We start from the raw sequence: 11092 nt of genomic DNA on the forward strand, positions 1-11092 counted from the left end.
AACCCCCAGATCCAGGAACAATGCTAGTAGGCAATATTTAGGATTGGTTTTTTTCTTCAGAACCTGTTAATTCCACTGTGTAAATTACCTCCCTGAGATAACCAGAAACCTCCCCACTGGGTTTGTGCCAGGGCATTGTGCCAGGGGAGGGTGAGGCTGGAAACCTGGGTTTGACCCTGCTAGGCTTTCTCCATAAAGGTTTCAGCCCCTCATCCCACATCAGGAGTGTTTTTGGAGAAAGCTGCACTCTGTTAAGCTCCAGGCTGCAGTGTAGAGAGGGAGTGAAGGAGCTCTCTGTACCCAAGTAAAGTGCAGCTGAGACTCCGACAAGGTCTGTGAGTTGGGGGAACCCTGTTTTCAGCTTACGTCTGCTTTTGGTCTCGGAGGTGTGTGAGGTTTAAACAAAAGGCAAGGGCTTTTGGAGTCTTTGTAGGACTGGACAGGGGTGGGACAGGGATGTAGAGAAAAATGATGGGCAAGACGGTGACCTTCATCTTGCTTTCTTTAGATTACGATGAACCAACTCAGCTTCCTGCTTTTTCTCATTGCGGCCACCAGAGGGTGGATTACAGGTGAGTCACGCTGTTAGGGACAGAGTTCCTTCAGCTGGGTGGCTCCTGGGATCCTGGTCTCTCCCAGGACACAGAGCATGTCTTTGAGATGCACAGAGGCCGGCTTGCATGTAGACTGAGTGCCAATTTCTGGTCTCTGGTGGGATCTGGCCTGTGGCAGTGAGCGTGTTGCTTGAGGCATGTCCTGGGTCCAGGCTCTGTGCTTTTGTGTGGCCCTGAGGGGGCTGTGGTAAGAACTGTGCCACCTCCCAGCCACTGCCCACTCCTGTGGTCTTGGCTGTGGGATTTCCATGGGAACTACATGGTCTGCTTTGTGCCTGGAGAACGTTCTCTTCACAGTCTTCCTCACTACAACAAGAATAACAATGACATTTAAAAATTTGTATTTCCCTTCACTGTAAATTTTTTTTTTTTTTTAAGGAAAAGGCTGTTTCAAAATATCTTCTTACTTCATCTTTGCAAAATCACTGTTTATTAACGGTGTTTTAGGTATGAGAAGACTGAGATCAGTCACCTCTGACCTCAAAGCTTTTCCCCTAGACTGTTCGAATAGTTTGCACTTTTTGGAGTAGAGGTTAGTCTCACTGCTCCCTACTTCACATCCCATGTTTCAGCCATATTAAGCAGTTTGTAGCTCTACAGCTGGGCCACGCTGTATTTTTTTTTTTTCTCTAGGCCTGTGGATATGCTGTTTTCCCTGCCTTGGATTCTCTTCCTACTGATAAATCATGTTTATTCTCTCAGAAGAAGCTACGATGTCACCTGGACTGAAGGTCTTCTGTGACTAAGACATGAGACAACCCCTCTTGCCTCCTTCTCCCAGGCAACTGCCCTGCTCGCTGTCTGGCCTTTCCATTCTCCATTCTTACCTCAGAGTCTTTCTTTCATTCTCTTGAGTTTGTCTTTCTTCTACCATTTATTCTTCTCAATCCAATTTTCTGATGACTTGTCATCAATTCCCTCTAGAGGCAAGCTCTTGCTGGGGAAGTTTAATGTCTTTGATTACTCAGTGCTTAGGGCAGGCAGGACCCAGCACAAGGGCAGGTCATGTGGCGGGAGGCCCGCATTAAGCCTGTGCTGGCTGTTGCATCGGACGGGCTGAGTGGCTGTGAAGCTGCTGGGCTGAGTGGATGTGATGCTGATGGGCTGAGTGGGTGTGAAGCTGCTGGGCTGAGTGGATGTGATGCTGATGGGCTGAGTGGATGTGATGCTGCTGGGCTGAGTGGGTGTGACGCTGCTGGGCTGAGTGGATGTGACGCTGGCTGTCTCAGGCCTTACCACCCTGGCATTGAGGTTCTGCTACAGTGGTGGAATGAGTGTGACTGCTGATAGGAGAGGCTAGGTTTTGTGTCAGACCAGGAATGAGAATCAAACTCTGTATATTCCGTAGATGAGGCTAACACTTACTCCAAGGAATGGACCTGTTCTTCGTCTTCATCTCTGCCCAGAACCTGCAAGGAAATCAAAGACAAGTGCCCTAGTGCATGTGGTGAGTGATAAACACTCAAACAGAGCTCAGTGAGGGTATCAGGATTGTGTCTTCTGGGAGTCATTTTGTCTTTTAGTTAAAAAAATTGCGGTAAAGTATATGTATACACATTAAAATTTGCATAATATTTGCCATTTTAAGCAATAGTAAGTGTGCAATTCAGTGGCATTCGTTACCTTCAAGGTTGTGCAACTATCACTGCTATCCATATGCAGAACTTTTTTATTACCACAAACAGAAACTCTTTACTTAATAACTAGGAGGGGCCGGATGCGGTGGCTCACACCTGTAAAGTGCTCACCCAGCACTTTACGAGGCTGTGGCAGGTGGGTGTGGTGGTGCACACTTGTAATTCCAGCTACTTGGGAGGCTGAAGTGGGAGGATCGCTTGAACTCAGGAGGCAGAGGTGGCAGTGAGCCGAGATGGTGCTACTGCATACCAGCCTGGGCAACAGAGTGAGGCTCCATCTCAAAAACAACAACAAAACAAAACAAAACAAAAAATAACATGGAGTTATTAAGCAATAACTCCCTTCCCTCAGTCTCTGGTAGCTGCATTCTACTTTCTGTCTGTATGAATTTGCCTAGTGTAGTTACCTCATGTAATTGGAGTCATACAGTATTTGTCCTTTGATGTCTGACTTATTTCATTTAGCACAGTGTTTTGAGGGTTTGTCCATGTTGTAGCATGGGTATTTCATTCCCTTTTATCCATTGTTGATATATATATGCACACACACCATGTTTTGTTTATTCATTCACCTGTTGGTGAATATTTGAATTGTTTCTTCTGTTTGACTCTTGTGACTAATGCTGCGATAAACACTGGTGCAAAAGCATCAGCTTGAGACCCTGTTTTCAATTGTTTTGGGGACAGAACTGCACTGGAATTGCTGGGTCATATGATAATTCCATGTTTAACTTTATGAAAAATGTCACTGGGATTTTATACAATTCTATGTTCTGCCTCGGTTACAGGAACATGATCTTCTGAACTCAGGGAGGCCCTAGTAGCCCTGGGAACACTGAGTGATGTGACTCAGGACAGGAGCCTTTAGGCCATGTTTCTGGTTTCTAGGGCCTTTCTTGTCATGGGGCTGAGATGAACCCTCAGCTCTCAGACAGTGAGGCTCTGGGCTGGTTCTCTCTACAGATGGCCTGTATTTTCTCCGCACTGAGAATGGTGTTGTCTACCAGACCTTCTGTGACATGACCTCTGGGGGTGGTGGCTGGACCCTGGTGGCCAGCGTGCACGAGAATAACATGCATGGGAAGTGTACAGCGGGTGATCACTGGTCCAGTCAGCAGGGCAGCAAAGCAGACTACCCAGAGGGGGACGGCAACTGGGCCAACTACAACACCTTTGGGTCTGCAGAGGCAGCCACGAGTGATGACTACAAGGTTGGTGCCACTTCCCACCCACTAGGGTGAGGGTGAGGAGTGGAGTGTGGCTGACCACAAGCCTGCAGGGGGGAGGGCTGGAAGGTGGGGATGTGGGGAAGGGCTGGAGAAGAAGAGAGAAATACTTGCACCTTTTTTTTTCTTTTCTTGAGACGGAGTTTCACTCTGTTGCCCAGGTTGGAGTGCAATGGTGTGATCTTGGCTCATAGCAACCACTGCCTCCTGGGTTCAAGTGATCCTCTGCTTCAAAAGTAGCTGGGATTATAAGTGCTCACTACCACACTTGGCTAGGTTTTGTACTTTTAGTAGAGACGAGTTTTCTCCTTGTTGGCTGGGCTCGTCTCGAATTCCTGACCTCAAGTGATCTGCCCACCTTGGTCTCCAAAAGTGCTGGGATTACAGGCATGAGCCACCACGCCCAGCCAACTTACATGTAGAATCACAACTTCCTCCTAACAAGGCCGTTAGGGCCCTGGGTGTGGTGGGATCATCTGCTGGGAGTGGGGTGTCTGAGTGTGGCTGGCCATCTGCTCACCTGGAGTCCAGAGCTCTCAGTCCAGCCGAGGCTGCATGTGTGGACCTTCTACCTCCTGGGACCTCCTGGCCCAGTCAGGCTCAGTGTCTGTTGCTTTCCAGAACCCTGGCTACTATGACATCCAGGCCAAGGATCTGGGCATCTGGCATGTGCCCAACAAATCCCCCATGCAGCATTGGAGAAACAGCTCCCTGCTGAGGTACCACACTGACACTGGCTTCCTCCAGACACTGGGACATAATCTGTTTGGCCTCTACCAGGTACAGAGGGCTGCTAGCTGGGACTGGTTTTCATGGGTGTTCAGAAAGCAAGTGTTAGAGGTTGGGCAGGAATCATTTTTCAATGGGCCTGTCTCCCATGTTCTTCTAACCTATATTTGCTAATGGCTTCTGTTGCTTTTCTTAGGAATTCTGAGCCAGGCAAGAGAAAAGATCTATGGGAGGAGTGGGGGCCTGGGGGAGGGATAGCATTAGAAGAAATACCTAATGTAAATGACGGGTTAATGGGTGCAGCAAACCAACATGACACATGTATGCCTATGTAACCAACCTGCACATTGTGCACATGTACCCTAGAACCTAGAGTATAATAATAATAATAATAATAATAATAATAATAATAATAAATTAAAGACCTATGGGAGAGGACAGCGGGGGCAGGAAGAGTGTGGGTGGGTTGGGGAGAAGGAGAGAGAGAATGAAGTAGTCTAGGCTGCCGCAGAATCACAGCTCCTGAGTAACTGGCAGCAGTACCAGGGAAAGATTCTTATTTTGACTGGTTTTGAAGTAATCTCAGTTACTGAGAAAGCATTGTTTCCCCTCTATGAATGGCAGCATCCCAGGAGATGCTGGTAATGGCAAATCTGTTGTCTTTACTCCATGACTTTTTCTTTCTTTGTAGAAATTCCCAGTGAAATATGGAGTAGGACAGTGTATTACTGACAACGGCCCGGCGATCCCTGTGGTCTATGATTTTGGTGATGCCCAGAAAACAGCATCTTATTATTCACCCTATGGCCAGCGTGAGTCTTTGATGATCCTCTGAACTCTTAGTAGGAAAGGGAATACATTCAACTGTGCTAGGTAACAGTTATGCATCCGACTGAGGCCTGGTTCTCTTCTGTAATGTTCCCTGTATTGCCTCACTTGTTTTGCATGGCTGCCTTTGAGATCTGAACTGTTATTAACGTCATTTTAGGAAACTGAAGCACTGAGAGGTTTAGAATCTTGCCAAGATCACAGGCATGTGTGGAAGAGTTATCAATTAGGGTGAGAAATTTGGCTCCAGACTTTTTTTTTTCTTGAGATGGAGTTTCACTCTTGTTGCCCAGGCTGGAGTGCAATTGTGCAGTTTTGGCTCACCACAACCTGTGCCTCCCAGGTTCAAATGATTTTCCTGTCTCAGCCTCCCAAGTAGCTGGAATTACAGGTGCCTGCCACCATGCCTGGCTAATTTTTGTAGTTTTAGTAGAGATGGGGTTTCACCATGTTGACCAGGCTGGTCTCCAACTCCCGACCTTAGGCGATCCACCCGCTTTGGCCTCCCAAAGTGTTGGAATTACAGGTGTGAGCCACCATGCCCAGCCAGGCTGCAGACTCCAGACTCTTCACTCCTAACAACCCACTCTCAGCCCTGCAGGAGCTTGTTAGGACCAGGCCAGGCCATGTGTATAGAACAACCCAAAAAATGGCAGGACTTTTTCTTCCTATTGTGAGTTTATTTTGTGTGAAGCCAAAGTTGGTAGTGTAGTTTGCTTCACAGAGCCTGAGCATATATTATGGAACTCAAAGCTGTTATTGTTTACATTTGGGAGTTGAGAGTTTAAAACAAAGGAGAAAAGAAAAATGTAAATAGGAACAGAGTGAATACATCTGTTAACTGCTGAAACTCAGTTCTTGTAGATGTTCAGTGGTGATCTTCCCGCAAAGTTGAATTTCTCTTCACAAGCCTCTGGCAGATGAGGAACCCTCTCTGAGGACCAGCTCTTGCTCTCTGGGGTTGGGAAAAGTTCCCTCTTAGCTAAGTTTGAGGCCAGGATGCACCAGCCATTGGCCACAGAGGTGCTGGGCTCCACCAGTACGGCTGGAGTGTTGGGCTGTAGCCTGAGCTTTGGCATCGAGAATCTCAGGGCTGGCCTAACGAAAGTGATTTCTAGCATCTTCCTTGAATGATGTTTTGTGCCTCTTGTTTTCAGTGGAGTTCACTGCGGGATTTGTTCAGTTCAGGGTATTTAATAATGAGAGAGCAGCCAACGCCTTGTGTGCTGGAATGAAGGTCACTGGATGTAACACTGAACACGTGAGTCTCTGTGGGGACCACAAGGACCTGTGAGTAAGGTCGCGTTTGTCAGTGTGTGTTGGTATGTGTGTGTGTGTTGAGTGTGGTATGACTGGTGTATGTGTGTATGTGTGTGGTTGTGTGACATTCTCTTGCTCATTGCTGGGCTTCAGGGGCCAGGGCTGTGGGACCCTTTGTCCAGGTGTACACATCCTGTCCCTCTGAGGACCAAAATCAAGGAGTGAGGCTTCAAAGAACCATTGCTGGGTGCTCAGGCTTTGTGAGAAAACACTTAATCGCTTGGAGGTGGGGTGAGGTTTGTGTGCGGAAACATTCTGTAGTAGTCTTTAGAGCTGAGATTCCTTGCGAAACACAGGTGTTATTCTTCTTCATCTGAGATTTATATTTCAGAGGAAACCTGGGCCTTCCCAACCCTAGCCATGGTTTGCCTAGATACACACTGCACTGGGGAGTTGCTGGGACAGTCCTGGACATCACCTTCTAGAAACCTCACTCAGGCCATCCCTTGGGTGGTTGAAATGTTAAGGTTCAGGAATCCCGAATGGTGGGATTGATAAATTCCAGTGATTTTAAATGGAATACCAGTTGTATTAGTCCATTCTCTCACTGCTATAAAGAAATACTGGCCAGGCATGGTGGCTCACGCCTGTAATCCCAGTACTTTGGGAGGCAAGGCAGGTGGATCTCTTGAGTTCAGGAGTTTGAGACCAGCCTGGGAAACATGGCGAAGCCTTGTCTCTACAAAAAATACAAAAATTAGTCAAGTGTGGTGGTTCATGCCTGTGGTCTCAGCTACTTGGGAGGCTGAGGTGGGAGGATCCGCTTAAGCCTGGGAGGTGGAGGTTGCAGTGAGCCAAGATCACACCACTGTACTCCAGCCTGGGTGACAGAGTGAGACCCTGTCTAAAAAAAAAAAAAAAAAAAAAAAAAAAAAGAGAGAGAGAGAGAGAAAAGAAAAGAAAAAGAAATATCTGAGACAGGATAATTTATAAAGAAACGAGGTTCAATTGGCTCATGGTTCTGCAGGCTATACTGTAAATATAGTGGCTTCTGCTTCTAGGGAAGTCTCAGGAGGCTTCCAAACATGGCAGAAGGCAAAGATGGAGTGAGGTGTCTCCTGTGGCAGGAGCAGGAGTGAGGGCAGGGGATGTGCTACACACTTTTTTTTTTTTGAGACAGAGTTTTGCTCTTATTGCCCAGGCTGAAGTGCAATGGCACGATCTAGGCTCGCCACAACCTCTGCCTCCCGGGTTCAAGCGATTCTCTTGCCTGAGTCTCCCAGGTAGCTGGGTTTACAGGCATGAGCCACCACACTGGGCTAATTTTGTATTTTTAGTAGAGATGGGGTTTCTCCATGTTGGTCAGGCTGGTCTCGAACTTCTGACCTCAAGTGATCTGCCTTCCTCAGCATCCCATAGTGCTAGGATTACAGGCATGAACCTCCACGCCCAGCTGGTGCTACACACTTTTAAATGTCCAGATCTCGTGAGAAGTCACTCACTATCATGAGGACAGCATCAAAGGGCTGGTGCTAAAATCATTCATGTGAAATCACCCCAATGATCCAATCACCTCCCACAAGGCCCCACCCTCAACACTGGGGATTACAATTCAACATGAGATTTTGTGGGGACCCAAGTCCAAACCATATCACCAGTTGAATACAGAGGATGAGCAGGGAAGTCTAGAATAACATGGTTCTCATTTGGGTGAGTGTCATTTATGAAGTCAGAGTGTCTGGATGATGAATAGGTTCTGGGTCAATGAGGGATATAATTAACTTTGTTTTGGTCATTTGGGGCTTGAGATGCCTGTGTAGATATCCAAGCTGGATTTTGAGGTCTTCAGCACAAGAAGTATCTCGACAGGAGATGGAGATTTTGGGGCCATCAGTGAATTTTTAGTAATTGAGGCCACAGTGGTCATGCAATTTATAAGCCAGAGGGAGATGGGTCCTCCACTAGGGAGCAGTGCTTAGAGGATTTATGAAAGAAGAGTACAGACAGGGGCTCTGAGCATGAGTGTTTAGAAAAGTTGAAAGAAAATCAAGACAATAATGTCACTAAAGCTAAAGGAAGAGAGTTTTTTTTTTTTTTCTTTTGAGACAGGATCGTCACCCAGGCTGCAGTGCAATGGTGCTATCTAGGCTCACTGCAACCTCCACCTCCCAAGTTCCAGCAATTCTCCTGCCTCAGCCTCCTGAGTAGTGGGACTACAGGTGCCTGTCACCTCACCCGGCTAATTTTTTTTTTGAGAGGAGTCTCGTTCTGTCACCCAGGCTGGAGTGCAGTGGCACAATCTCGGCTCACAGCAAGCTCCGCCTCCCGGGTTGATGCCATTCTCTTGCCTCAGCCTCCCAAATAGCTGGAACTACAGGTACCTGCCAGCACACCCAGCTAATTTTTTTTTTGTATTTTTAGTAGAGACAGGGCTTCACTGTGTAGCCAGGATGGTCTCGATTTCCTGATCCACCCACCTCGGCCTCCCAAAATGCTGGGATTACAGGTGTGAGCCACCACACCTGGCCCGCACCCAGCTAATTTTTGTATTTTTTGTGGAGACAGGGTTTCATCATGTTGGCCAGGCTGGTCTTGAACTCCTGGCCTCAAGTGATCCACCTTCTTCGGCCTCCCAAACTGCTGGGATTATAGGTGAGCCAAGGAAGAGAGAGAGATTTTTATGGGAAGGATAGATCAACACTGTCAATGGAGAGTCTGATGAGGACCACAGAAATGACTGGATTCGGCTGTTAAGATGGCACTGGCCTCACTGGCAGGTCTCTCATTACTGCCCCTTCCTCTCTTTGTTTCCCAGCACTGCATTGGTGGAGGAGGATATTTTCCAGAGTCTAGTCCCCGGCAGTGTGGAGATTTTTCTGGTTTTGATTGGAGTGGATATGGAACTCATGTTGGTTACAGCAGCAGCCGGGAGATAACTGAGGCAGCTGTGCTTCTATTCTATCATTGAGAGCTTTGTGGGAGGGAACCCAGACCTCTCCTCCCAACCATGAGATCCCAGGGATGGAGAACAACTTACCCAGTAGCTACAATGTTATGGCAGAAGAGAAACTAATAAATCATATTGACTCAAGGCTTGGTGTTTCTGTGAATTCCTTTCCTGTAGGGGTGAAGCACTGTAGGAAATTTCAAAAGCATGTGTATTGCTGTGGCTGATTGAACTTCAACTGCTTGTGTGTTTGGACTCTTAGGACTCCGGAATCCTGACAGAGAAACATGGCATCTCTAATTCCCTTTCAGATAGCCCTTCAAATAGCCAGAGGAATACAGGGCAAGGGGAAATGAAGCATTTATCCTAACCCTTCCTAACTCACCCACATAGACTGATCAATTTGTATCCTCAACCTGTAGACCCAAAAGGAGAAAAGAGTCCATTTTGGGGGGTGCACCAAAGAAGAAGGAGATATATACCCAATATCGATATCTAGTACGTTCTAACCTTAGTGACTGAGCGTTCTCCTTAGGGAAGAATGGGCTGGCATGATATGATGATGGTGACTCTCCTTGGGCAGTGGCTAAACCATTCCTGGGCTCCCATCTGCAGGTGCTCATTCAGAAGGAGCCACGTGGCCAAATAATTCCCAATGGGTTATTGGTACAGATAGGATGGGGATGGCATCAGTTCTTATCCATGACTAACTATTAGGCATAATATTGTGTTTCCTCTACAATACAAATTGGATTATGACAAGCCCTTCCAATTCTTCCCCACTCTAAGTGTCAATTACTTCTCATTGGCTAGAATATGAAGTTTAAAGTTCTTAGGCCTTAGAGGAATTAGAAGAGGAAGGGGAAGAAGGGAAAGAGGAAGGGGAAGAAGGGAAAGAGGAAGGGGAAGAATTTTGCTTAGAAAAGGTTTGGAAGGGTTGGGGTGTGGTGACTCACGCCTATAATCCCAGCACTTTAGGAGGCCAAGGTGGGCGGATCACGAGGTCAGGAGATCAAGACCATCATGGCCAACATAGTGAAACCCGTCTCTACTAAAAATACAAAAATTAGCTGGGCACGGGGGCACGTGCCTGTAATCCCAGCCACCCAGGAGACTGAGGCAGGAGAATTGCTTGAATCCAGGAGGTGAAAGTTGCAGTGAGCAGAGATCGCACCACTGCACTCCCACCTGGGTGACAGTGAGACTCCATCTCAAAAAAAAAAAAAAAAAAAAAAAAAATCTGGGAGGATTTTCTTTGTTGTTTAAACTAGGTCTATTTAGACCTGGGTTAGAAATTGTTAGTATTCTCTCTAGAGCCTTTTTTTCTTTAGTTCTTTCTACCTTTTTAATAACTCATTTTCTGTCATCTGTTCTTCCTGCCTTCTCTCTTACCTCTTTTCCCCATTCTCTATCCTGAAACACAGATATCTCCGTCCCTCTTCACTCTCAGATGCCCTTCGTCCAACTACAGGAGGCAAACCAGAGTATGTTTTTACCTCTGGTTGGAGTTCCCCTGTATGTGACTCACCTTTTGTGTGCCAGACACTGTTGGCTGGGAGGCACAGACCAGTGGTGGGAGAGAGAGGTGAACATTTTTTTCTCTTTGATATATTCCTTTATGAATTAATTCCAACAATATTCATTGAGTGTGTACTAGTTCCTGGGCTAAGTGCTGGGGATACGGTAATAGAGAATTGATAGAGAAGACAGATGAATCCAATTCTAAAGCTGCAGGTGGTGGAGCCCAGGAGCTCTTTAGGTGCAAGGTGATAAAAGTCTCCCATGAGAGCTTCCCGGGGAACTGTGGAAACACAGGAGAGCGATCCCCAATCCAGAAAGGAATGTTAGGGA

The 11092-nt window shown here is 47.0% G+C and overlaps 1 protein-coding gene across 3 annotated transcripts; it reads left to right on the forward strand.

Moving 5' to 3' along the window:
* Positions 1-207: 207 nt before the first annotated feature.
* Positions 208-9385, forward strand: LOC105498188 (intelectin 1). 3 transcript variants are annotated; one of them, XM_011770108.3, is made up of 8 exons: positions 208-386; positions 509-572; positions 1963-2061; positions 3215-3462; positions 4099-4257; positions 4898-5018; positions 6192-6295; positions 9110-9385. In XM_011770108.3, the coding sequence occupies exons 2-8, from the start codon at positions 515-517 to the stop codon at positions 9260-9262; spliced, it is 942 nt and encodes a 313-aa protein (XP_011768410.1). In that variant the 5' UTR covers positions 208-386; positions 509-514; the 3' UTR covers positions 9263-9385. The 3 variants fall into 3 exon arrangements, with proteins under 3 accessions (XP_011768410.1, XP_011768409.1, XP_070938593.1); XM_011770107.2 differs by having other exon boundaries at positions 208-331; XM_071082492.1 differs by having other exon boundaries at positions 386-408.
* The last annotated feature ends 1707 nt before the right edge of the window (positions 9386-11092 follow it).

Source organism: Macaca nemestrina, chromosome 1, assembly GCF_043159975.1.
Source record: "Macaca nemestrina isolate mMacNem1 chromosome 1, mMacNem.hap1, whole genome shotgun sequence".
Lineage (NCBI taxonomy): Eukaryota > Metazoa > Chordata > Mammalia > Primates > Cercopithecidae > Macaca > Macaca nemestrina.

What these genes read in the sequence shown, in the direction of transcription:
- LOC105498188 (XM_011770108.3), top strand. Translation starts at nt 515, where the DNA reads ATGAACCAACTCAGCTTCCTGCTTTTTCTCATTGCGGCCACCAGAGGG. An exon ending in CACCAGAGGGTGGATTACAG is followed by an intron (nt 573 to 1,962) that starts GTGAGTCACGCT and finishes TATATTCCGTAG; the next exon opens with ATGAGGCTAACACTTACTCC. An exon ending in CAAGTGCCCTAGTGCATGTG is followed by an intron (nt 2,062 to 3,214) that starts GTGAGTGATAAA and finishes TTCTCTCTACAG; the next exon opens with ATGGCCTGTATTTTCTCCGC.